The sequence below is a fragment of the Carcharhinus amblyrhynchos genome, chromosome 11 (genome assembly GCF_965287045.1).
Source record: "Carcharhinus amblyrhynchos chromosome 11, sCarAmb.v2.hapA, whole genome shotgun sequence".
In the NCBI taxonomy this organism is placed as follows: Eukaryota; Metazoa; Chordata; class Chondrichthyes; order Carcharhiniformes; family Carcharhinidae; genus Carcharhinus; species Carcharhinus amblyrhynchos.
Genome location: NC_137334.1, coordinates 28207586 through 28235299, shown reverse-complemented (window position 1 = coordinate 28235299; position 27714 = coordinate 28207586). Strand labels below are relative to the sequence as shown.

Below are 27714 nucleotides of genomic sequence, written 5' to 3'. Positions count from 1 at the left end.
CTACATTTTGCTTCAGGATATTAATGAGCATATTTATTTTTCACCTTAAGGGTACTTTACACCACAAGGCCTGAATTTTCGTAAAGACAGAGCCTCACCATTATCACAAAAGTGCTTGCAGAGGCACTGACTATTTTTGCAGCAGGGGAATGGGGACAGGTTCTAAATTGCACAGGTTTACAGAGACAGCTTCACATTTAAAAGATCACAGTTTGATTGACAGCTTCAAATGGTGATAAACATTTTGAAGCTGGACCATAAATTCCAACGCTTGTTCTTATAAGTGATTGTAAGAGGTTAAATGTAATGAATGGGCTTTATTGTTGAGTGTGTTTTGTTTCAAATAGTGAAATGAATAGACACTTAAAAACTTTATTTAATCTCAGCATGGGTCTTCAGGTCTGCGATGGTAGATTCTGGGTGAGTTGGCATGATAGATGGAAGGGCAAAGGATTATGGGTCAGAGAATAGACTGGCATGAGTTGGCACTTTGTTGGTATAGCAATAAATCGCCTCGGAAGATGTTCAGAGCATGAGCATGAAGTGTATGAAAGGCAATAGAGGTTGGGTAAAGCAGTTGAATAGAGGAACACAGATTGGCAAGGAGGGCATGGAGAACTGGGGCGGGGGGGGGGGTGGCGGCATGAGGTGGCTTGGATTGAGCATGGGGAGTGTGTAGGGTAAAGGGGGGAGGGGGGAGAGCTGGAGGGCTGCATTTAGCTTTACTTCTTTTTCCTCAATTGCTTCAGCAGTTTTGTCCAGCCCACCTACACACCTGGCCGCCTCCACAGTTTCCAGGGTTGGCCGCTCCAACTCCTAGAAATCCTATTCCTCTGAACAAAAAATCGGAAGTTCAGGTGCACTTGGTCGTGCGTTGGATTTGCAAAACTGGGAACTGCCTCAACTCTGCGCTGATGAGGAATGAAAATCCAGGCCTTTGGATCGGGCCGCAAACACCAGAAGCACATGGCAGCAGTTCAGGCATAAACTCAGCGCAGTTTATCCTATCACAAGTTTAAATTATTTTAATTTCATGTGCAGCCTTAAACCAGCTTTTAAATGCGGGTCTCCACGAGCACTCCAAAAGCTAGAAAATTTCCCCGACTAAACTTGCAACAAATAGCCCTCTTGCTGAGCGATTCTCTGAAGCAGCTGGCAATGAAAGAATTTTTAAACAATTATATAGTTATGCTTTTGTATGAACATTGTAAATAATCACAATAGTCACAAACTGAATATTAACCAGGCCTGTCTAGTTGCAGATTTTTAGAAATCTGTTTTTCTTGTTAATCACACAATTTTCAATAGATTTCCTGTCTTGACTTTGCAACATTTACCAATATTTTTGCAGGCATCATGGATCCATATAATAGCTTCTCATCTTATCCATTCTGATTTTATAAAGATTCAATTCTTAAACTGCATGAGAGAAGAGGTGCTTCATTTCAGATGAAAGCAGAGCATACTCTGTTACAATCCAATCAAACTAGTTTTTTTACTGGTGGGAAAAACACATAGGTAAACAATTAACTATAATTGTTTATTTAACAAATTAAGTTTAGATTAGATAAAAGCAAATTCTGTGGATGCTGGAATCTGACGCAGAAAAAATGCTGCAAAATCTCAGCAAGTCTGACAGCATTTGTGGAGAGAGAACAGAGCTCGCTCTGATGAAGAGTCACCCAGACTTGAAAAGTTTTGTTCAAGTTTAGACCAGTTTCGATTTAATAAATATTCAAACTCCTTCTCCAAAGCCTACCTCTGAATGATAGGAGACTATTGCTCATACCCTGCACCTCATCCCAGAATTTTACAGCCTCTATTTTTGTCCCATGATCAGGTGGGAACAGTGTGGTGGTATGCTGTGCAATTTCCAATCCATTATTGTTGTCACTCTGAGCATTTGGATGTGAGAGCCTCGTTTTATAATGTACACTGAGGTCAGGTGACATCAACTGGATGCAGATGCAATTTTCAGCTACCAATGAGTGAAGTAGTTTTTACTGCAAAGTGCCCAAACCATTGATTCTCAAAACCTACTGCAAATGTAGGTCAGGTGGATTTTAAGGCATTTTTGTGGGCCAACTAAGATCTAATCACCACATGACAGATATTCCATCTTTAAATTCATATCAATTTAAAGATGGAATATCTGTCAAGTGGTAATCAATCTGGCTGCATGGAGCACTCACTATATTCATGAACAGCCCTGCAGCAACTCAGAGCCTCCTTCAGAAGCATATTCCAAAAACACTCAGAAGATCTAAGCAACAGATACATGGGGTGGGATTTGCTGGTCACACCACCCTCAGATCAGAAATTCCTGCCTGAGGTCAATGATGGACCTTTATAATTGTATGTCAAATTGTCTGCCCCACTTCCGATGATGCCTGCAGTGGGAGGGACTGGAAAATTTACCCCATGGGAACAGAACCACCTACAAATTATGCACTATATTGCTGTTCCTTCACTGCTTTTGTTAAAAAAATTACTTACAGGATATGTGCCCCAATGGCTAAGCCATCATTTAGTTTCTATTTTTAATTGCCCTTGAGAAGATGATATGCTACTTTCTGGCACCTTTGCAGTGCATTTGGTGTAGGTTCACCCACGGTGCTGTTAGACAGGGAGTTCTAGAATTTTGACCCGGTGACAGTGAAGAAATGGTGATATATTTCCAAGTCAGGATTGCATGTGATTTGGTGCGGGCTGCCGAGTAGTTGTATTCTCAAATGCTTGCTGCTCTTGTCCTGGGTTTGGAAGTTGTTGCCCAAGGAGCTCGGATGAGTTCCTGCAATGCATCTTATAAATGGTACACATGGCTGTCCATGTTAGTCAGTAGTGGAGGGAGTGAATGTTTGTGGAAGGGTAAGAATCAAGTAGGCTGCTATGTCTTGGATGGTGCTGTGTTTCTCAAGTGTTGTTGGAGCTGCACTCTTTCAGGCAAGTGGAGAGTATTTTTTCACAATCCTGACGTGTTTGTGGACAGGCTTTGAGGAGTCAGGAAGTGAGTTTCTCGCCACAGGATTCCTAGTCTTTGACCTGTTCTTATAGCCACAGTCTTCATATGGCTAGTCCAGTTCAGTCAATGGTAACCGAGGATGATGACCGCGGGGGATTCAGCGATGGTAATGCCATTGTGTATCAAGGAATCCGTTTGTCTGGAAAGAATCGGCTGATGCCGAGAAAGCAGGATAATTATTAGTTTTAGCCATGGAAGTGTTTATTTAAGGCTTAATGGGGTGTTTCTGATTAAAGTACTAAGGTGAGTTAAGTGTACAGGGACAGAGTCATGTGATACTAGAAATGGGAGGAGCTAGGCTTATAGCAGAAAAGCAGCTTTATTTTCATTTTTAGGGACAACAGTTGCTGCCTGGTGCTGGTAGAAAGGAGAAACTCACTCTCTCTTCAGAAGCTTTCTGAAAGCTACATGGTTGTTGCCCAAGTCAGAGCAAGTGTATCTGTGTTGGCTAGCTATTTCTAAAGTGGGCTTTAAGTCTACAAGATAATATGGCTTAATTGTTGTTGAAGTATCAGTTCCTTGTCCCGCAGCATCAGGACAAAAATTACCATTATGTGCAGCACAAGAAATGAAACTCAACGAACTACTTAAAAAAGTTAAATGTGTATGCATTTAATGAGCTCATCCTTGAAGTTATATCAGCAAAGATTATAAACAATAAGAAATAAATTAACCTGCTTCAGCAATTGACAAATAGCTCACATCATTTGCATAGGAAGTCCTGGTCCCACATGCTTGGTAGAGGTTTTCTAAATGCATTTATATCAGTATAATTATGGATTTACTTATATATAACATAGAGATACATACACTTGCATATTCCTTCATCTACATAAACTGCAGCGCTGGTAAATTCACAGTAAATGAATAAATGAAAGAGCATGCAGATATTAAAAATAATCTGATTTGTGTTTTGAGACAATCAGAATAAGGTAATGTTAGTTTTACAATAAAACTATCATTCAGACCCAAATCCAACCACAAAGAAAAGCTTGCTTGAAGACAGTCTGAAAGACTTGTATTTTAAGATTACTTTCATTTGCACTATACGTGGAGGTTGAAAAGCACAAAATTAAGCTTCCCCTCTTGCCAAATGAACATTGAAGCTAACCCAAACGAACTGTGACTTTGACAGTTTTGGTGTCAAACTGGCAGGAAAACAATACTCCTAAGAACGCAAAAATTAGTGTGTTCATTGACATCTTTCTGATGTCAGAAACAGTAAATTGATTAATATATGGGAAACATAGGGCCGGGGTAAATGAAACATAGCTATATATGAAAGTCTGTCTTTGGAATAAGACATCAACAGTGTGAAATGATGCACTGTCAGTTCTGCCTCTCTACATCTTTCTGCTCCTTTAAGAGGATTCTTTAAACTTGACCTTTTGATCACCTATTCTATATCTCCTTAAGTGGTCCAGTTTCAAATTTCTGTACTTCCATTTCTGTGAGGAGTTTGGGATATTATACTATCTTCAAGGAACAATATAAATGCAAGTTGTTATGTTTCACCAATTTACTTTAGTGCCATAAGATGTGAAATAATTTAATCTTACCCTCCATGAAATACGGCCCGGGTTCAATCCGCCACACAATCTGTCCTTTCTGCGTTCCATTTACACCCCGATTTTTGGAGTCCCAAACATTTCCTGGAGAAACCTCATCTGTAACAGAGAAAAAAGCAGCATAAAAGTGAATCTGGTAATGCAGATTCTATTTTGTTCTGTTACTGTCTTGTCTATTACGTTGTTATGGTTAGTTAATGTCATGTCAATTATATTGTTATGATTGAAAGAAACAAGTGATGGGTATTGCCTTTGAACATATATAAATAGGTGATAGCTGGGACATTGGGTTGTGTGGGAGGAAAGCTGTGAAACTAAACAATCAATAAGCTCTCTCAATAAAGAAAAGTTGCGTGTCTTGGTTTAATCTTAACCAATCAGCTTGAACCCTATTAACACAACCAGAATGCACAAAAATTCCAGGTAAACTGAAAAAAACCTGTCAGGAAGTGACGATGATTTCAGAGTGAAGTGAACTTCTTTTCTGAGTTAAATGCTTTTTAAGCCTTCAGTCAGCTCGGAGTTTAATAATTAAGCATGGAAGCATTTCTATTAGTTTTGTGCAGTGTAATGCAACGAGTATTCATAACACAAGATAATGCGATTGACAAAGCATAGTGATTAAATGTTCACACTGGTAGTTATTCAAAACACTTTGACAATGAGGAAGCTGTGAATATTGTATTAATATGCACAATGGTAACATTTGAATACAGATAGTGCAAAGTAATAAAATTAGAAAAATCATCCATGTGGCCAAATAAAATAAAGAAATAGAACATTATGCTGTATGTTATAGAAGAACAATGATATTGGACCAGAACATTTTGTTAATAGCAGGCTATTGTATTTACACCTGTAGCTTTCATCATGCAATTATTTCTAACAAGAGCTTGCAGGTAATCAATCTTAGAAAACTGGTAGATTGTATGTAGTTATATAATACCTTTGTATAAGGTATTTAGTGAATGCCAAAACCAGCAAGTGTCATAGGAAATGACACCCAAAATTCATTGTCCAAACTCATAGGATCATAGAATTCTACAGTGCAGGAGGCCATTTGGCCCATTGAGTCTGCACCAACCAAATCCCACTCAGGCCCCATTTCCACAACCCCATGCATTTACTCTAGCTAATCCCCCTGACACTGAGGGATAATTTAGCATAGCCAGTCCACCTAACCTGCGCATCTTTGGGGGGAAACCAGAGCACCCAGAGGAAACCCATGCAGACACAGAGAAAAATGCGCAAACCTTCTCTTCAGATTGTCATAAGAGATTAGTTTATAAACTGCGACTTCCATCTGGGAACCCGAAAGGTTCATCTGACAAATGAAAAATGTTTTGTATTGCCAAAGAACCTCCTGTCACAGGCCTCTCCCCAAGCTGAAACACACTTAAAAGTCAGGCAAAATATTTAAATGCATCTGCAGTGCAAGTGGGCTCCAAGCCTCTAAGATCCAGACCTTCTAGCTGCTGCTGGTGGTCAGCAACCAGAAGGCCCCCCCAGATGTGTCAAATTATCCTGGGATTGCAGAGGGTGGGAGAGCGGACTTTGGGAGGGGAGAGCTTGTAACTTAGCTCCCCATATTTTGTTTGCCCCTGAGACTAACCCAGACTCTCCAACTGACAGCTGCCCAAATGTAGGTCACTATACCAGATCTCAGTTGGCACTCTTGTTTTAGGTTCGCATGAGACAAAACTGTCAGAGATGATTCAAAGCTGGGAACGTCTCAATAAAATGGTTACAACAAGCATGCAGGTGGTTAAATCCTGTTGGGAAGGCCGAATAAATCTTAATGAGCCATGAAGGAGGTGGAAATATGAGAATATTTGCAACTTTTTTCATCAGTCCAGCTTCTGTATATTCCCCATGCACAGTTAAATCGTGTTAAGGTTCAATGAGGAGTGCAAGGAATCATGCCAGGAGCAGCATCAGACAAACCAAAAAATGAGGGGTCAACCTGGTGAAGCTACAACACAGGATACCTGCATGTCAAACAGCAGAAGCAGCATACAACAGACAGAGCATAATGAACTGACAACCAATGGATTAAATCAAAGTTCCACAGCCCTGCCAATTCATGAACAACGATATACAATTCAAGAACTAACCAGAGGAAGAGGCTCCACAAACTTTCTCATCCTCATTGAGGGGGCAGCCCCACTGTCATTACAAAAGACAAGGCTGAAACACCTGCAACCATCTTCAGCCATAAGTGCCATGGGGATAATCCATCTCAGCCTTTTCATTTTTATATTCTGTGAGCAAGAAGCAGGATAAATTCAATCCGGCCAATTACTGGCCCATTAGTCCATTCTTAGTCCTTCCATCAGGAAAGTGATGGAAGGTGTCATCGAAAGTGCTATCAAGCAGCTCTTAAATCAGCATTAACCTGCTCACTAATGCTCAGTTTGGCTTCTGCCAATGGCTCCCTACCACTTTACAGCCTTGGTCGAAACATGGGCTGAAGAGCTGACTTCCAAAAATGAGATGAAATTGACTGCCCTTAACAGCAAGGTAGCATTTGAGCATGAGTGACACAGAAACCATAGGATCCCTACAGTAGGAGTCACAGAAGGAGGCCGTTTGGCCCATTGAGTCTACACTAACAACAATCCCACTCAAGCCCCAAGCCCGTAACTCCACATACTTACCCTGCAGTCCCCCTGACGTTCTGGGACAATTTAGCAAAAACAATCAACCTAATTGGCACATCTTTGGAGCGTGGGAGGAAACTGGGATACCCAGAGGAAACCCAAGCCAACATGGGGAGAATGGCAAACTCCACACAGATCTGAGGCCGGAATTGAACCTGGGTCCCTAGTGCTGTGCGACAACAGTGCCAACCAACGTGCCACCATTATTTTCTCTGTTCTTTCTTTTCAAAGGATGATAATACGGCAATCATAAGATCAAGGAGCCTTAACAATGGGAATCAGGGGTAAAACTCTCCAGTTTGGAATCACATTCAGCAGAAAGGAAGATGTCTGTACTTGTTGGAGGCCAATCATCTCAACCCAATGACACTGTTGCAGAAGTTTTTCAGAAAAGTGCACAAAGTCCAATCATCTTCAGCTGCTTCAACAATATCGGACACAAATACATCCTCCCTTCTCTCCCTCCGCCACCAGCCCCTAATGAACCCCCTTTCTTAAGTACATGCACAACCATTCACAACTATTAAAATACTAAAGCAATCCATGCTCACATGAAGCAAAACCTGAACAACTTTCAGGCTTGGCAGATAAGTGACAAAATAATATTCGGGCAATAACCACTCCAACAAGGAAGAATATAACCATCTCTCCCAGACATTCAATGGCATTACCTTGCTGAATGACTGCAGCAGTTTAAGGGGTCCCACTAACAGCTTCTCAAGGACAATCAGGAAGGGGCAACAAATGGTGATCTTGGCAGAAATGAACAAATAGAAATCAATCCTCTTCTCCCTACTCCACACCCCACACTGGAGAGGCTTAGATAGATTTTTAACCAGTAAAGGAATCAAGGGTTATGGGGATAAGGCAGGAAAGTAGAGCTCAGGATTATCATATCGGATCAGTCATGATCTCATTAAATATCATAACAGACCCAATGGGCCAATTGGCCTACTTATGCTCCTGCATCTTATGATCTGACTTGGATTTCCTTGTCTTTACCCATTCCAATTGATACTCTTATCCAAGGATGGCTCGGCTGTCTCAGCTGAACACAGTGAGAGCCAAGACTCCAAGGTAATTGAATCCAGTTCAATAATGAAACAACATGCTATTAGCTGAGTAGTTAGGTTTGATGCACCATATTTCCACTGGGGTGAGAAATTTGACTTAATAAACAACAGGTATTTTGACACAAAATAGAACAAATTTGAACACATTATTTATTGTGGACTTTCCTTCCACATTATCCTTACAGCTTTTTTCACAGCAGATAATATTTATCATATATGTAAAAATATTATGTTTCTTCACAGCAATTTTTTTTCTTAGAAATCGATCTCACAGACAGACTGAATTTCAGCAGTGACCTTAAAAATAAACTCTCATTTTGCAAACCATTAAATAATACAAAATGTCAATATTTGGGCTTGATTCTAATAGCTCTCAACTTGTCTACATAGTTGAAGCTCCTATCAGAGACGAGGCCTTTCCTCAGGAGAAAACAATTATTATCCAAATCAAAGGAGAGCAGGTAAAGCTCATCTGCCACATTATTACTGAACTCCAAACCATAACCTGTACACCTTCCTTTGATCTTCAAACAATCCGAATAGAGCGAGGGAATAATTTACAAAATGGAGGAACCTTTTATTGCCAGAATAAAATTGTTTTTAATAAATTAAAATTCAGAAATAATTCACAATTGGTGATGAGAAGAAAGATTAAAAATAATTCTGACTTGAACAGTTGGTTACTGATATGCTACGATGTCTTAAATCTTTACAGAGACAGTGGGCACTTGTTTTCATTGAGAAAGGCAAATAAAAGTCAAATTTAAAGACTACGTCTGCAATCAGAATCGGTTGCTCATTCCCAAAAAATGCTAATTTATCCATGGAGATGGTACCACTGAGATGTCTGTTTCATAGCAGCACTATGACCACATGGTGTTAATTATTCACTATACCAGACAGCAATTCAACCTTCATAAATTGTACAACAAATTTGACTGCAATCAAATTTATTTTGAGCATGAGAAATTAAGCAGAAATTCTTTCTTCACAGATTATAAAGCAAATCATTGTAAACCTCCAGAGGTGAGCTTTATTAAGCTGTACTGCCAACCACTTTTATCATCTTCACCCCATTGCTTTTTTCAAATTTCATTCAATTTTCTCCCTTGTTTTTCAGCTGTCACAGTTCCTGCTGCAGAAACCTCTCCACAAATTAGATTAATGCTAATTCATAACAATGCTGCAAAATAAGGTCACCAATTTTGAAAGCTTTAAAAATGATATGCGATATCATAAGCATTGTCACTTAGCTTTGTAGAAAAAAACTCCACAAGAGAAAATGAAATAAAAAGTGTCTGCCGCACATAACTGGGCAGCTGTTAACGTATTATTTATTTTCAAAGGGACCATGTCACCACTATAAAGTGAAAGCTACTTTGACAAGCACAGATAAGTATTACAGCAACTGTCATGCATTATGCAAATGTTATATCAAGCATGTTCTAAAATAGCAGGGAGTCAGTACGATAGTGTTGCAAAACACTAATCCATTCCTCATTCTCTAAGCCTATCTGAGGCCATCCTTTTACATATAGGGCATATCTGGAGGCTAGGTGCTCCAGCCAGTGGGAAAATAAGGAGTGCATTGTGCTGCCATAGGCAACATTGTTCACAAGCCATCCCACTTATTCAAATAGACTAGCCCGACCCCCACTTGGAGTTTGTGGATTCTCAGGCTGCAGCGGCAGCTGATTCGCTGGAATCAATAATCACCTCAATGAGCAACAAATGGCAGCGGCTTTAAGCGCTTCCTGTACACCCCACAGTCACATCACCAGGGAAAATGGCCAGGAAACTTGCGTCATGCTTCCTCGATGTAGATGCAGCCCAGATATTGGACGCCATCAAGGAGAGGGGGGCCACCCTGTTCCTCAGGGCAGGCAGAAGAATACCTGCAAATATAATAACAGAAGGCTGGGAGGTGGTGGCTGGGGATGTCAGCAGCACAATCTGATCAGGAGGAACGCAGTGCAAGGCAGGAAAAAAAATTAACAATCTTCACAGATCTGCAAGAGTACTCACTTGTCCTCCCTGACATCATGGCTGACCCAAACACAGCTATCTAACAATTATCAACTCCAGCGTACCAGCATCTCCCTAAGAAACCTACACTTCCCCAACTTCAACAATTGCCATCATCATCATCCCCTGTCCCCTACACCCATCATGATCCTTCACGTTTGCCCCAAATCCCACAAACCCTCCTGGCCATCCTCTCAAAGTCTCCTTTTTCTTTCCCCAAAGGATAGAAAAGTTAAAAAACAGGAGAAAGTGGGGGAAGACTAGAAAGAGTATACCCACACTGAGGGTGCTTACCCTATTTAAAGAGAGGGCTCTGGAAATAGGAGGGGAGGCCCTGGAGTGGAAAATTGCCAACTGCAAGTTTGGGATGGCCCAAGCAACTGAGTATCCAAAGCACCTTTATCCAGGTGACATATTGCAAGTGAGTCTAAAATTCTCTACGACCACTGAGATTCCCAAAAGCTAACCCATGTCCTTTCTCTTCCTGTATCACCATCCGACAAGGCCAGACCATCCAGGGTCACATCGCCTCATTCAACCCCTCCCAGCATGCTAGACTGGGACTAGGGACGACCCTGAATTTTCGGCACTCCTTTCACCTGCACCATTCACCAGTGCAGATACATTCACCTCAGTGGAATATGTCAGTGGTCAGGTTTCTGGGGCACTTTCCAGTGAGTACTACACCGCTATTGCTGCACATTGGGTGGAGGTAGGAACTTCCAGGTGAGCCAGTATTCAAAGGACTGTTGGCTCCCAGGAACCAGCTGCCCTGAAGGCAGATGTTGATTCTCTGGAAAAGTGCATCCCACTACTACTACAGTTGCAGAAGGAAAGCCATGCTTTTCAGCATGGGGTGTCAAGAACTATCCTGCAATTGCAAGGCCATCTGGAAGAGTCCACCAACCTTTTGTCATAGGAGATGGTGTCGGCAATGCATGCAACGCAGGCCACGCTGCAATGGGGACAACAGAAGTGTTACCAATGGCTGCCGTCCAAAAGAAAAAAATGGGGCAGAGGTTATGATCTGAAAGCAGAGTTGAAGAAGTTTTCCATTTGGGCAAAAGCATGATACAGCAGCAATCCAGTCAAAGTAGCAGAAAAATCAGTCAGGGAGGGAAGCCAAGGACTGGACCAAAGAATGTTGCACATATCACGTGAAACGGAAGACATTATTAAAATCCATACAAGTTCCCATAAGTAACCCCTTCTATTTGGAGGAAATTAATGTTTGTTTTCATCCTCAAGTCCTCGCCCAAATCTCTTTTCCAATGGACTGGGGATTATATCAGTGCTATTTGCTGCTCTCTAGAATGGAAGACTTCGTCAATTTTATTTCCAATTTCCACCCTCCTGTCTCTGCTTCATCATTTCACCCTGATTTCTGCAGTTGAAAATCACAATTTTTTTTCCCCAGATAGCTAAAACACACAAATTCCATTGTACAATAAATTCAAAAATTCATCATCAATAATTTCTACTTCTCAGCAACTCAGTCTACCACATGCTTAGACATGAATATCATTATACTCCAAGGCCAATGAAAAAGTCCTAAAATTTTGACAAACGAAAGGTTAATTTATTTTCTACATTTTCTTTACTACTCACCTTTCCCACCTTGAAACTACTATACCATAAACAGTTAAATTGATAGCAGAAAACACATTGAATGCTACTAACAAGTTACTTTTTTCTTTGGACCATGTGAAAACTTTAATGACTCAGGTTTGTGCTTCATGGTAGAATGACAAAAGCTTATCCATGGACAAGCTTCTGATTGGGAAACCAGTCATTTTTTTTTTGGACTACAACCCAAAAAGCTACAATGTCTTTTCTTAAAATCCTGATAAAGCCATATCAGGATTCCGTCTCAACTCGTGCACACGATAGTTAAAAAGACAGTGACAGTTACTGGGTTGTGTCATGTAATTCACCAAGCACTAATCAGGAGTTTATTCTAAAATCTCAATGGATCTCTCATTTTCACCGTCTTCTGTAAATGATCAAGAAAATAGCCACCTACATCAGAATTTCAAAAACTCCGCAGAGAAGACTTAAAAATATTTTTAAATTAATATTCACAAAGTTTAATCTGCAGCGATGTTGTACAGGAAAGTGAAAGTTCAGCCAGATCCAGCAATTGAATAGAATTACAATAATTCTTTTTCAACAATTTAGATACCTGCATTTCTAGACACTTTTCCCCATCCTACTACCTGTGTACGTCTACTTATTAATTGTGTTCTTTCATAAAGATGGCATTTTCCTTCATAAACCTACTTTCCAACAAACAATTCACACAGAGAACATTCACTTACCATAAAACATTATTTGCTGGATGCAGTTCCTCAAAGTAAATTACTTGTAACACAACGTCAAGCCACTTGCCTCAAGGATAATAAATACCAGAGTTAAGGTGGATACCAATGTATAATGTGCAAGTAACTGGAGCTGAATTTAATTCTCCTTATTCCCCATCTGCGTTATTCAGCAAACTGGAATAATATCCAACTTGCAAGTTCCAATGCCCAAGAAAACTGTTATCTTTATAAACAAACATTTTCAAAGATGCCCTATATTTCCTCTCCCAAATCACTCACAAAAGCCTGGAAGGATACATACTGATAAACCCAAGCAACTAATGGGTAAACAAATCAAACAGAAACCCAGCTATTTTAATCAGGACCAGGCTGCATTACTGTTTCTGAAGGGAAAGGCGTGTGAACCACGTTTCAATACCAGAGACTTTGAAAATTCTCACATGGCTTTACAGGATATCATATCCAGCTTCCTTCCTTCGGATTTCCAAGAAGGAAGCTAGTTGTGGGAGGGTTTACAAACCATCAGGACTTCTTCAGGGCTTTAGTTTCCATTTACCAGAAAAGTGAGTAGGATGTTAGATTCCCTTTAGAGATCAGAATTCCAACATTTTCTCACAGATTGCAGCCGCAGATAGGAAAAATGACGTTGAAGCCACCGGCTCCAATGGTGGTTTTCTCTACAATGTTGTTAGGGAGATTGAAAAAAATCAGAAAGGGAGGGTTCCACATCATCACACAGGCAGAGAGGGCTCAAGCAGCTTAGTTCTTGGAACCCCCCAACCCCTGACAGTGCTCTGGCAGAGGACAGTGCCAGGGTACCGCCCAGGCTTGGTAAGTGAATGTTCTCTGTGTGAACTACTGAACTATTTGTTAGAATGTAGCTTTCTGAAGGAAACAGGCATTTGATGAAAGAGAACAATTAATCAGTAGATGAATGTGGGTAGTAGTATGGGGAAAAGTGATTGTTTAGAAATGAGGGTATCTTATTTGTTGAAGGTGTTATTGTTAAATTCTGTTTGACAAAGCCTCCCAAGCAATGTACTCACCTGAAGTCCATGGGATGGGAGCAGAAAATCCTGGTTACAGATTTTTTTTCCCTCAATGTAGTCATTGCATACACAATAAATTTCTGCTAACATTAGCAACAGATTTTACAGAGTGTGATATTAGCAACATACGTTACATTTTTCCCCAAAGTTTAGTGCATATCACATAGTTCATTGTCATAAAACAACGTCAAGTTGGGTGACACTGGGCAAACATTTCATGCAACAGTATACAAAAGGGGTATAATACACTTCATAGTGCTTCCTGTGCAGTAATGGGGAGGATTTTGCTGTTATAAGCAGCCAGTTTACATGCAGCAAGATCCATGAATACCAGTGAGATAAATGATTAAAGAAACTGCTTTACTGGCATTGGTGAGGATCACGATTTGGATGTCATCATGGAGTAGGGGATCCCCAAAATCCCCATGTTCCTGTATACATCAGAGACTTAGACAATGTTCAGCAGGCTCTCAAAGTCCTCCAAATCCAGTGGCAAGAAAGGCGATCCAACAACAATGTCCTCGCCAAAGCCTAGATGCCCAACATGAATTGAGGTACTACTCACTCAAAATCAGCTCTGCTGGGCAAGACATATCAAATGAATGCAGACTCCTGAAGCAGATGCTCTACTTGCAACTTAGTCATAGCAGGAGACTCCGAGGAAGACAGCAGAAACATTTTAGGGATGTCCTCAAAGCATCCCTAAAGGGGTCAAACATCACTAACTCATGGAAGCCCCTGGCTTGTGGCTGACCAAAATGGAGAGGATTCATTCAAGATGGCACCAAACAAAGAGACTTTGTCAGGAACACCAAATGGCAAGGTTGAAGCATTGGAAAAATCAGGCAAGCTCCAAGACTGGAGCTCGACAGACTGGAGGGACTGACTGTGGACAAGTCCCCAGGACCGGATGGAATGCATCCAAGGGTTCTGAAGGAAATGGCGGAGGTGATAGTGGATGCCTTGATGATTATTTTCCAAACGTCACTGGATTCCGGGGAAGTGCTGGAAGATTGGAAAACGGCTAATGTTACGCCGTTGTTTAAGAAGGGTGGCAGGCAAAAGGCGGGGAATTATAGGCCGGTTAGTTTAACGTCTGTTGTAGGAAAAATGTTAGAATCCGTGATCAAGGAGAAAATAGCGAGGCATCTTGAGGGGAATTGTTTGGTAGCGCAGACACAGCGCGGTTTCGTTAAGGGGAAGTTGTGTCTGATGAATTTATTGGAGTTCTATGAGGATGTGTCTAGGGCGGTGGATAGAGGAGAGCCGGTGGATGTGGTCTTTCTTGATTTTCAGAAGGCGTTTGACAAGGTGCCTCACAAGAGGTTATTACAGAAGGTCAGGGGGCATGGAGTTGGGGGTAGGGTGTTAGCGTGGATAGAGGATTGGCTGTCAAATAGGAGGCAGAGAGTGGGGGTCAATGGGTGCTATTCGGATTGGCGGTTGGTGATTTGTGGAGTGCCCCAGGGGTCGGTGCTGGGGCCTCAGCTATTCACCATTTATATAGATGATCTGGAGGAGGGAACCGAGTGTATGGTGTCGAAATTTGCTGATGACACCAAGATTGGGGGAACGGCAAATTGTGCGGAGGGTGTGGAGAGTCTGCAGAAGGATCTAGATAGGCTGGGCGAACGGGCCAAGAACTGGCAAATGGAATTCAATGTTGGCAAATGTGAGGTTGTCCACTTTGGTAGGAATAATGGTAGGAAGGACTATTACTTACGTGGCGAAAAACTGCAGCATGCGACGGTGCAGAGGGACCTCGGGGTCCTTGTGCATGAGTCGCAAAAACCCAGCCTGCAGGTGCAGCAGGTGGTCAGGAAGGCGAATGGGATGCTGGCCTTCATAGCGAGGGGGATTGAATATAAAAGTAGGGAGGTCTTGCTGCAGCTGTATAGGGCACTGGTGAGGCCACAGCTGGAGTAATGTGTGCAGTTTTGGTCGCCGCACTTACGCAAGGATATTTTGGCCTTGGAGGGAGTGCAGAGGAGGTTTACTAGGCTGATTCCGGCGTTGAGGGGGTTGAGCTATGAGGAGAGGCTGAATAAACTAGGCTTGTACTCGTTAGAATTTAGAAGAATGAGGGGAGATCTCATTGAGACGTATAAGATGTTGAATGGGATGGATAGGACAGAGGTGAAGAGGCTCTTCCTGCTCAGAAAGGACAGTAGGACTAGAGGGCACAGCCTCAAGATAAAGGAGGGGCAGTTTAGAACGGAGTTGAGGAGGAACTTCTTCACTCAAAGGGTGGTGAATCTCTGGAATTCTCTGCCCCTTGAAGTGGTGGAGGCTGCCTCACTCAGTATTTTTAAGACGCAGGTTGATAGGTTTTTGATAGGCAAGGGGATTAAGGGTTATGGGGAGAGGGCGGGAATGTGGAACTGAGCCACGACAGATCAGCCATGATCTTATTGAATGGCGGGGCAGGCTCGAGGGGCTAGATGACCTACTCCTGCTCCTATTTCTTATGGTCTTATGTTCTTAAATAAATCCACCAATCCTTCAAACGCCATCTGTCTCGCCTGTAGTAATGTTTGCGCCTAGTTTGGGGGCGTTTAAGAGATCCGTGGATAGGTTTATGGACGAAAAGGGATTGGTTTAGGTTAGTGGGTCATTGTTTTGTAACTGGTCGGCGCAACATCGTGGGCCGAAGGGCCTGTTCTGCGCTGTAATGTTCTATGTTCTATGTTTGCAGATGGTGCATTGGGCTCATCAGCCATGTTAGAGCCCACTGAACTGGGATGGGAGCCTAGTCATCCTCAATCCTGAGGAACTGCCTCAGAAGATTGGCATTGGCTAGGAAATAAATTTTGGATGGGGCACCAGGACAGGCCCCTTGTCTCTTGCACAAATCATTAAAATGAGCTTGTCTTCTCCTTTTGATGGCTGGAAAGGATCTTACAGTACTAATAGAAGAACAGAGGGGATGAATTTCTCTTTATTGGCCTTAGTAAATTGCATTGCTACTTGCATTTATTTGTTCCCATAGATCCCTCTGATCCTCTACCTCTTTGGAACACTTATTTTCCAAGAAGTATGTGACCTTCTGTAAGGAATTCTCCTTTGATTAGTTCAACGATTCCTCACAATTTAGGCACGAGTTATCCAAATGCAAGTTTATTGCTTAGACACAAAAGTACAATCATGGTGATGGTTATACAATAAACTCATATCACCTTGTTTCATACAGACCAAAAGGCTTGGCTTCTGTAGGTACTTAATTCCCAACTGCATTTGAGTTCTCCCATTAAGGCCCTCATTATGAAAATCCAACTTCTTCCTCCCACCAGAGTCCACAGCATTCCCTTTGGATATCAAGGCATGTCACCAGGTGCTCAGTGTGTAAGGGAATGAAGTTCCTCTATACAAACCTTCAGATGTGGAGATGCCGGCGTTGGACTGGAGTAAACACAGTAAGAAGTCTCACAACACCACGTTAAAGTCCAACAGGTTTATTTGGCAGTACAAGCCACTAGCTTTCAGAGCACTGTACCTTCATCAGGTGAGTGGGAGTTCTGTTCATATAAAGACACAATCTCAATTTACAAAATAATGGTTGGAATGTGAATCTTTACAGGTAATCAAGTCTTAAAGGTACAGACAATGTGACTGGAGAGAGGGTTAAGCACAGCTTAAAGGGATGTGTATTGCTCCAGCCAGGACAGTTAGTGAGATTTTGCAAACCCAGGCAAGTCATGGGGGTTACAGATAGTATGACATAAACCCAAGGTCCTGGTTGAGGCCGCCCTCATGTGTGCAGAACTTGGCTATCAGTTTCTGCTCAGCGACTCCGCGTTGTCGTGTGTCGTGAAGACTGCCTTGGAGAATGCTTACCTGAAGATCAGAGGCCGAATGCCCATGACCGCTGCAGTATTCCCCAACAAGAAGAGAACACTTTTGCCTGGTGATTGTTGAGCAGTGTAAATTGAGTTTGTGTTTATATATGCCCTGTGTGTGAACAGAACTCCCACTCACCTGATGAAGGGGCAGCGCTCCAAAAGCTAGTGACTTGTGCTACCAAATAAACCTGTCAAACCTTCAGACCATGATATAATGATTGTTTCTATTTACAAAGAAAGAGGAGGTATGACAGCTACTTTTCATTAGACTTCCTCCCACCCCTGATGTTCACACCTGTTCTTGCTGGCAAAATGTCAGAATATGAACAGCAAATTGGATGACTCAATTCAAAGAGAAGAATGATGTATCAGAAAGTATAACGAAACTGGTTCTAACAGTTCTGTAATTCTTCCTACTAAAATATATCATCTCACACTTATCCATAATCTATAAATATTGTTTAAAATATTTAATCCAATTTGTTTTCTGAATCATTTCTGCCTTCACATATGAATCAAAGAGCAAGTCTTCGCACAGCATCGAGGCACCAATTGCTCAAAATCAGCTCCACTGGGCAAGACATCTAGTTTGTATGCCTGACATCACTGTAAGTGAGGAGGTAAGTGCTGAGCATCCAACAGCTCTCTGTTTGAGATCGGTCGGGGAAGGGGAGGGTTCCGCTGCTGCTCTGCCTGAGATCAGTGAGAGGAAGGGGGAGAGGGGGGAGAGCGGGGAGGGGGATAAGTGGGTCAGTAATGTTGTGGGGGTGGGGCAATGTCTGTGGAAGCCAGGGGGAGGAATTATCCAGCCCGGGAGGAATTTAACAGGGAAGCGACATTCTATCATTTCTGGTTCTGCGCATTCGTAGTTAGAAGATCCAATCAGAGCTGCAGGGTTTTGGGTGCATTAAGCCCTGCCCCCAGGCTTGTGCAGCACGATTTGGAATCGCTGATATTTTTGTAGGCAGAGTGCATACGGGGGCACCTGAGAACAGGTCTAAAAGTCAGATCTGAAACACTCCCAGGTTCAAGTCCACCCAGCACTTAGAATCAAAATGATAACATAGGGCCCTTCATTTGTATTACCTCTTTCCCATCCTGACATTTATAAAACATTCACGTAGATGACGTGCAAAAGGGCCTCAGCACTGGTCAATACTTCCCAGCAACAGAAACCTGGCTCGTTTCAATCACAAATGTTGAGAGAAAGAACAAAAGGCTGGGAAAAAAAGCACTTCATATGTTCAGATTTAGCGATTGGACTGCAATCACAAGTTCAGGCAGAAACATGAAACAGGAGAAAAATAGATCTGGGTAAATGCAAAAAAATTTAAAATATAAAATTTACATACATGTCCTGTAGGCAATCTGTTCATCCATTTATCCTATTTTGGGCAAATCAGTAAAATTAAATTGAAAAATTAGGGGACTAAACAAAGACAGGGATACTGCATCAAACAAAAATAAGCTCCAATAGAATAATTTAAAACATTAACAGAAGGTGATTAAAGTGGTTAATAAAGCACCCCCAATTCCCACAGTGCCCAGTGGGCACAGAATTCATCCACTTATAAATGCACAGCAATCAGATGAACAGTCAGATGTTTTGTGTAAAACAAGTAGCACTCAACTGTGTCATATAGAAAGGATAGGAAATGTTATCCATTATCTCTAAAATGCTGGTTAGTACTGCACTCAGCAACATAAAAGCTTATACTAGTAAGCCCACAGAGCATTTCAATCAGTAAAAGTGCTGTCCAATGTGGTGAAAGCCATGGGCTACATGCTGGGTTGAGGCAGGAAGTCCAATGTACAGTCCATGGGCCAAGAACCTCAAGATTTTGCTCTCCAGCTTCTCTGCACTGGAAGGCATATTCTTGTGCACCTATTTGTGCCTGTAAGTTTCTTCTTTTAGTTGATGCACGTTTTGAGGTCTAGAGGGTTGGAAAATATGATTATTTCATGGTGGGATGGAGTCCAACAAGAGCATCAACTGGGACAGTGGCCTCTTTCCAACCCCTAAGGGCTGAGAAGTTCCAAGTATTGCAATGAACAAGAGGAGAAGCAGAAGTTTCAGAATGAAGGTGGTGGGGATGGCCACGGAGACGGTAGTTTCAAGCGGAGCAGACAAAGTCAGGAAACCGGAAACTTCAGCCAGCCACTTTTAGTGCATGGGCATTCCAAGCGGGTGTGAATTTCAATGGGTTGAGCTGAAGTGTATCTCACAATTCAATAACCCACTGAAAACAGGAAAACATACCTAACGAAATTCAAAATATGTTTTATTTATACAACTGCATACACAAATTTAGCGAACTATAATGTTGTGGCCAACAAGTTCATTCCTTTATTTATCTTTTTTCAGCGCAGAAGGAAAATACTGTAGGGCTGAGCTTCCTTTTCCCCAAGTTCCCTTGTGTGATTTCCTGCCACATGATGTCGGTCTGCAAAATGTCCACTCAAATCAGCCGTAAGATGCAAATGTCAGGAATATGTCATTCGGTGTGATTCCACACACACCACCCCCTGCCACCTGCACCAGTTGTGTCTTAGCAACACTGGTCACAAAGGGGGCCATCAGTTCATGGCTTTGAAGGTGTGTATGAATGCTAAATTTACCTAATTGGAGAGCATGGAGGTCAGGAACTTTAACTCCCAACACAACATAACCTTTAAAAACAGGCCACAGATTTCTTTACTGTTGAAACAAGTATCTACCTAGTTAACTGGTTTCAACAAGTTGGCCTGATGACAGTTTTACTTTCTCATAAGAAATATTTGTGCCATTCTGAATGGAGAAATTAATATGTATTTACCAGCTGTTTTAATTATTTATGAATGCGTGATTGACTATTGGAGATATGATTGCACTAATCTACATCCTGTCACCCGTATAAATAAAACACTAAGATTTGAAGTGCATGGTAAACATACACTTCTACAGTGATTACCCATTCTCTATAGAATGGGGAAAGAATCCATATGATAGTACATTAGGGCTTTCACTATATATAACAGCTGTGAATTTGGAGTGCGACTTGTGTACCATCACTTCAGGTAAGTTAAATCAACTTTCAAATGTGTGTGATGCTAAGTACTTTCAATCTAAATTCCTTCCCCTTAGTGATGCAATGAGAAAACATATCAAAGAAACATTCTGCTTAGTAGAAGTTATTAGCATTTAAATTTTCTTTTCACCGGCTCCCTCACAAAGATCTTCCACCTTAGAACTCCACATACAGCTCAAAGCCTTTTCATCTACCACAGTGAGTAGTTCCATCAGAACAAGTTAATCGGCATCTTTTCTGACCCCAGGGACCAATAGGAAATATCCAAACCAGGAGAATTTACAGGTCTGCACTGAATCCAGTATAACAGAAAACAAAATCACTTCTGCACGTGGAAGAACTCCAATTCTATGTGTGCTCATGAGCTGAGGGGGGAAAATCTTAGTCCACTCACACAATATCTAATGAACAAGTCGATAGCAACACTGGCAAAGACTTGAAATAGAATCTCTGCTTTTAATGCCAGGAAACAATAATAATGCGAGAGGGGCTTATGACTGGCAATGCAATGAGTAACAGAATTATTCTTTCACACATGGGATCTGGATTTAAATCTAGTCCTTCCTGCTTACTGATGAAATGAAAGTCTTTTTTTTGCTTTGTTCTTGAGAAATAAATTAGACCTGTTTGAGTTCAGATTCGAGTTCATACGTCACACTCAAAATCACAGATTGGGTTACCGACAACTATTAGGGAAATTAAAAAAGGTGCATGTATGCACAAGAAGTAATTTTCTGAGCTCAGGGATGAGTACCTAATGAGGAACTGAAAAGAGAGCTTAATCCTGAAACTGCTTTGTGTTATCTGGGAGCATTATCTGGGTTATTATTATCTGGGTGGTGAGGGATTGGAATGCCCTGCCTGCTGCGGTTGTAAATGCGCCTAGTTTGGGGGCGTTTAAGAGAGCTGTGGATAGGTTTATGGACGAAAAGGGATTGGTTTAGATTAGTGGGTCAGTGTTTTTTTTTTAAAAAAAACTGGTCAGCGCAACATCGTGGGCCGAAGGGCCTGTTCTGCGCTGTAATGTAATGTTCTAATGTTCTAAAAATTAATTGAGAGTAACAAAAAGTAGAAGAACATTTTTAATTCCTGACAGACATCGCTTTTCTTCTCTTTATTCACCCAACAAAAATAAAAACAAAATAGCAAGAGAAAAGAAATCGCTGACTTAAACATCAGCCCCCAAAAAACATACTTTAATAGAAATGAGAACTTCTATGAATGTTTGAACACCCAAATGACAAGAAAAAGCAATTGCCACTGTTTTTACTTCAATATCAATAGTACATCATAAATTAACTAGAATACAGAATGGAGTAAGATGAAATGAGGCAGGCTGTCAAAGAATCATAAGTTTTAATCACAGCAACTGCAAACAGTCCAACACAACTTTGACAAAGGGTCCTCTAGACTCAAAACATTAATTCTATTCTCTCTCCACAGATGTTATCAGACCTGCTGAGATTTTCCAGCGTTTTCTGTTTTTGTTTCAGATTCCATCATCAGCAGTATTTTGTTCATGTCCAACACAATAGATCAACTTGCATTTTACACAAGTATGTTAGAAGTACCTGCCCCAGGGAAAAAGTTGACTAATGCAAATCTGCAAAGGCATGGTTTACGTATTCTTTCAGCCGTTTAGTCTCTCATCGCAATCAAATCCAGTTTCTAAGGTGGAATTCTCCCAGCAGGGACAAAGTCCCTCAGTGGGAGTGGGGACAGGGAGTGTTTCCCACTGTGGAGGCAAACTGGAAATCCCACAGTATCTTGTGACCCTGTCATCATTAATTCTGCAGTTGTGGGTTTCCTGACATCCCTCAGGGCAGGCTGGATGGAGCACATGCCACTATTGTATCTGGGCACCATATTTAAAAGAGGTCCAGATATCCAGCTTACTGTCAAGCTCTGTAGAGATGCGGGGAGGAAAATGCCCAAGTTTAGTGGCACCTCCCTGCATGTCCTCCACGATCATGTGGAGGTCAGGATGAGCACTCTCTACCCAGCTGATGGATGGAGGAGACGAGCAGGGAAACCAACCTGCATGGGCACAGGTTGCTGATGCTGTAAATGCCCAGACTGTCCAGCACAGGTCCGCCAAGCAATGCCAGGAAAGGTTGAATGGCCTCACACGTTCTCACAGTAAGAAGTCTCACAATACCAGGTTAAAATCCAACCAGTTTATTTGATAGTAATCTCACATGCTTTCGGAAACAGTGTTCATTCGTCATAAGAACATAAAAACATATGAAGCCCAAGCCTGAAGTGAAATGAGGACAGAGGATGAGAGCAGAGATGTGCACTTATAGAAGCATCACAACAAGGACCTGCACCATCCACCAACCCAGAGGCACACCTTGGTGGGTATTTGCTTTAGTTTAGGGAGGATCTCTCACTCTTGTGATCACTGAATGGAGACAGGGTCATCCAAGCTCATCTGCAAGATCAGAATCCAATGATGGGCTTCTGGAATCAGCTCTCCAATTGATGTCAGAATCCATAGGAGACAGGGAAACATCAAAAGGTATTAGAGACCTTTAGCAGGGTGCCACACGAGTTGGAGAAGTTCCTTCACCTGCTGGCTCACGGAATGATGCTGTCCAGTGCACATTTCGTGGTCTCCATGGGGAGGTTGCAGAACTCCATGGAGATCCTAGACCAGCAGATACTGCAGGAGATAAGTGTGAATCCGCACTACACAACAGTAATTATGGGGGGGTTTGCAGCTGTCATGCAAGATGGGCATGGGACACCTTGAACTCGATCCAGGTACCACTTCCCCTCAAAATGTCAGGTCGAGGACTTCAGGTACCCAAAGGAAGGAGAAAAAAAATGTGGACAATGCTGACACATCCACTCGGGAATCTCAGAGGTTGGCTGACACCCTTCTGAATTCTATCTGCCTATGACCCCCTTCAACCTCGTCCTCTGTCACCACAGAAACAGCAGCTGGCCCACAGCAGATCAGCCAAGGAAGCCGGGCCCTACGGACCTTGGACCTTCAGAGGATAGCCACCAAAGTCATCCAAGGCAACAAGGAAAACTTGTCAGCAGGCTGCCTACACCTTTGCCACAGATGCTGGGGAAGAAGGGGTAGGTCAAAGAAAATAAAAAATTATTAAATCACAGCTGGTTGAACAATTGAGAACTTTTAGAGAGCAGATGTAATCATTTTCTGGGCGGCACAGTTTCTGTGGTTAGCATTGCTGTTTCTCAGCACCAGGGACCTGGGTTCAATTCCAGCCGTGGAGGTCCTTCATACCTGGACAGCCCCCGCCTCCCCCCATGCCCCTTCACACCTGGACAGCCCCCCCCCCCCCCCCGTGCCCCTTCACACCTGGACAGCCCCCCCTCCCGTGCCCCTTCACACCTGGACAGCTCCCCCCCACCCTCCATGCCCCTTCACACTTGGACAGCACTCCCCCATGCCCCTTCACACCTGGACAGCAGCCACCCCCACCCCCCCCACACCCTGCCCTGTGCTCCTTCACACCTGGACAGCACCCCTATGCCCTTTTGTACCTTAGTACCTTACACACATTAATCCCCCCTCCAACCTGCTCCATGCAGCTACTGACATACACAATCATCCCCCACTTGGCACCCACCATAGTCCTATCCACCCTAATGCTTTATTCCATGTGCTGCCTTTCAATACCTGTGTAATATTGTTTCCCCAGCATCCCTAACTGCTTATACTCCTCTCTGGACTTGAACACCCATCTCAGCTTACCTGTATCACCAACTCTTAATTCCTCTACTAACTAACCTTTTTTAAATCCCCTGCAGAGCCTGAACAATCCAACAGTACTTCCTGCTGCCTTTCACGTGCAGCTGGACCATCCAATCCCATGTTAAAGTCCCTGGAAAAACATTCAATGCCTGGATAAGGCCTGAAGCCTATATGGAGTCCCTGGATGAAGGTCTGGACCTTTAGTGACATTGCTACAGCTGCATGGGGGAATTCCCACCTTCTGGAAAATGCTTCATAGAGATGACCTAAATGGTTTTGAAGCCTCGCCCATCCAGTGCTGCAGGGTGGTACTCTAGAGTCTAATAGCTTGAGGCCTGCACCTTCTTCTCAGATCGACTCAAGGCCTTCTTAAGACAAGTCCCAACTTTTGCATATCAGCTTGGTCCAGGTTGTTCTGGATTGGTGTGATTTCCCCTGGGCTATGTGGACAATCAAGCACTGGGAGGGGTGGGGGGTGTAAATTGATTTCACATCAGCCTCTGATGGCAATCATGACTTGCCATGGCTGGTAGTAGTAGAAGATCCCACCGCCATTTCATGCAGGTTCAACCCCCTGCTGAATTTTCTCCCCCATCTGCAACTGAACCCTTCAATGGGGGCAGGGGAGAATCTTGACCCTAAAATTTACCATTTAGATTTTTGCAAAGATGGAGAACTTTAGCATGAGTAAGCTCCAAGTTAATATTTTAAACCCTGGGAAAAGGCAAAGTGCGGATAGTATTGGTGCAAACATGAGTCTTTATGTTCACTTTCCAAAGGAAAGTCCTGACTGTTAATTGTTTAAATTTGACTTCATTTACAGTTATATGATGCTTACATTACATTTCCACAAAGATTTGTGCTTACATAAGAAATAGGAGCAGGAGTAGGCCAACTAGCCCTTCGAGCCTGCCCCGCCATTCAATAAGATCATGGCTGACCTGTCGTGGCTCAGTTCCACATTCCCGCCCTCTCCCCATAACCCTTAATCCCCTCTCTTATCAAAAACCCATCAACCCGCGTCTTAAAAATATTTAGCAAGGTAGCCTCCACCACTTCAACGGGCAGAGAATTCCAGAGATTCACCACCCTTTGAGTGAAGAAGTTCCTCCTCAACTCCGTTCTAAACCGCCCCCCCTTTATCTTGAGGCTGTGCCCCCTAGTCCTACTATCCTTTCTGAGCGGGAAGAGTCTCTCCACCTCTATCCTATCCATCCCATTCATCATCTTATACATCTCAATGAGATCTCCCCTCATTCTTCTAAACTCTAACGAGTACAAGCCTAATTTATTCAGCCTCTCCTCATAGCTCAACCCCCTCAACTCCGGCATCAGCCTAGTAAACCTCCTCTGCACTCCCTCCAAGGCCAAAATATCCTTGCGTAAGTACGGCGACCAAAACTGCACACAGTACTCCAGCTGCGGCCTCACCAATGCCCTATACAGCCTCAGCAAGACCTCCCTACTTTTATATTCAATCCCCCTCGCGATGAAGGCCAGCATCCCATTCGCCTTCCTGACCACCTGCTGCACCTGCAAGCTGGGTTTTTGCGACTCATGCACAAGGACCCCGAGGTCCCTCTGCACCGTTGCCTGCTGCAGTTTTTCTCCACGAAAGTAATAATCCTTCCTACCATTATTCCTACTAAAGTGGACCACCTCGCACTTGCCAACATTAAATTCCATTTGCCATTTCCTGGCCCATTCGCCCAGCCTATCTAGATCCTTCTGTAGACTCTCACCACCCTCCGCACAATTTACCTTTCCACCAATTTTGGTGTCATCAGCAAATTTCGACACCCTACACTCGGTTCCCTCCTCCAGATCATCTATATAACAACAGTAATAATGTGATATGTATAAACATCAATGTTTATTCCACTTCAGAAAACAGAGGGCAGAATTCTTCCATTTTGGGGCTGAAACATAGTGTTTAAGAACGTAAGAACATAAGAAATAGGAGCAGGAGTAAGCCATCTAGCCCTTCGAGCCTGCCCCGCCATTCAATAAGATCATGGCTGATCTGTCGTGGCTCAGTTCCGCTTTCCTGCCCTCTCCCCATAACCCTTAATCCCCTTGCCTATCAAAAACCTATCAACCTGCGTCCTAAATATATTTAGCGAGGCAGCCTCCACCACTTCAACGGGCAGAGAATTCCAGAGATTCACCACCCTTTGAGTGAAGAAGTTCCTCCTCAACTCCATTCTAAACTGCCCCCCCCTTTATCTTGAGGCTGTGCCCTCTAGTCCTACTGTCCTTTCTGAGCAGGAAGAGCCTCTCCACCTCTATCCTATCCATCCCATTCATCATCTTATAGAACACAGAACATTACAGCGCAGAACAGGCCCTTCGGCCCACGATGTTGCACCGACCAATTAAGAGAAAAGCAATGACCCTCTAACCTAAACCAATCCCTTTCCATCCATAAACCTATCCACGGACCTCTTAAACGCCCCCAAACTAGGCGCATCTACAACTGCAGCAGGCAGGGCATTCCATTCCCCCACCACCCTCTGGGTAAAGAACCTACCTCTGACATCCGTCCTATAACTACCACCCCTTAATTTAAAGCTATGTCCCCTCATGCTAGCTTTCTCCATCCGAGGAAAAAGGCTCTCACTGTCCACCCTATCTAAACCTCTAATCATCTTGTATGTTTCAATAAGGTCTCCTCTTAGCCGACTTCTTTCCAACGAAAACAACCCCAAATCCCTCAGTCTCTCCTCATAAAACCTTCCCTCCACACCAGGCAACATCCTGGTAAACCTCCTCTGCACCTTCTCCAATGCCTCCACATCCTTCCTATAATGTGGGGACCAGAACTGTACATGTCTTATATGTCTCAATGAGATCTCCCCTCATTCTTCTAAACTCTAACGAGTACAAGCCTAGTTTATTCAGCCTCTCCTCATAGTTCAACCCCCTCAACTCCGGTATCAGCCTAGTAAACCTCCTCTGCACTCCCTCCAAGGCCAAAATATCCTTGCGTAAGTGCGGTGACCAAAACCGCACACAGTACTCCAGCTGTGGCCTCACCAGTGCCCTGTACAGTTGCAGCCAGACCTCCCTACTTTTATATTCAATCCCCCTCGCTATGCAGGCCAGCATCCCATTCACCTTCCTGACCACCTGCTGCAACTGCAGGCTGGGTTTTTGCGACTCATGCACAAGGACCCCGAGGTCCCTCTGCACCGTTGCATGCTGCAGTTTTTCGCCACGTAAGTAATAGTCCTTCCTACCATTATTCCTACCAAAGTGGACAACTTCACACTTGCCAACATTAAATTCCATTTGCCAGTTCCTGGCCCATTCACCCAGCCTATCTAGATCCTTCTGCAGACTCTCCACACCCTCCGCAC

General features: G+C 43.0%; 1 protein-coding gene across 3 annotated transcripts in view; it reads right to left on the bottom strand.

The window, feature by feature from the left end:
* hecw2b (HECT, C2 and WW domain containing E3 ubiquitin protein ligase 2b) overlaps positions 1-27714 on the bottom strand; it is a 366692-nt gene that overhangs the window by 177763 nt on the left and 161215 nt on the right. For all 3 annotated transcript variants that reach the window (XM_080198794.1, XM_080198796.1, XM_080198795.1), the window contains one exon: positions 4582-4689. In XM_080198794.1, coding sequence (XP_080054920.1) covers positions 4582-4689 — 108 coding nt within the window. The remainder of the gene's footprint in view (positions 1-4581; positions 4690-27714) is intronic.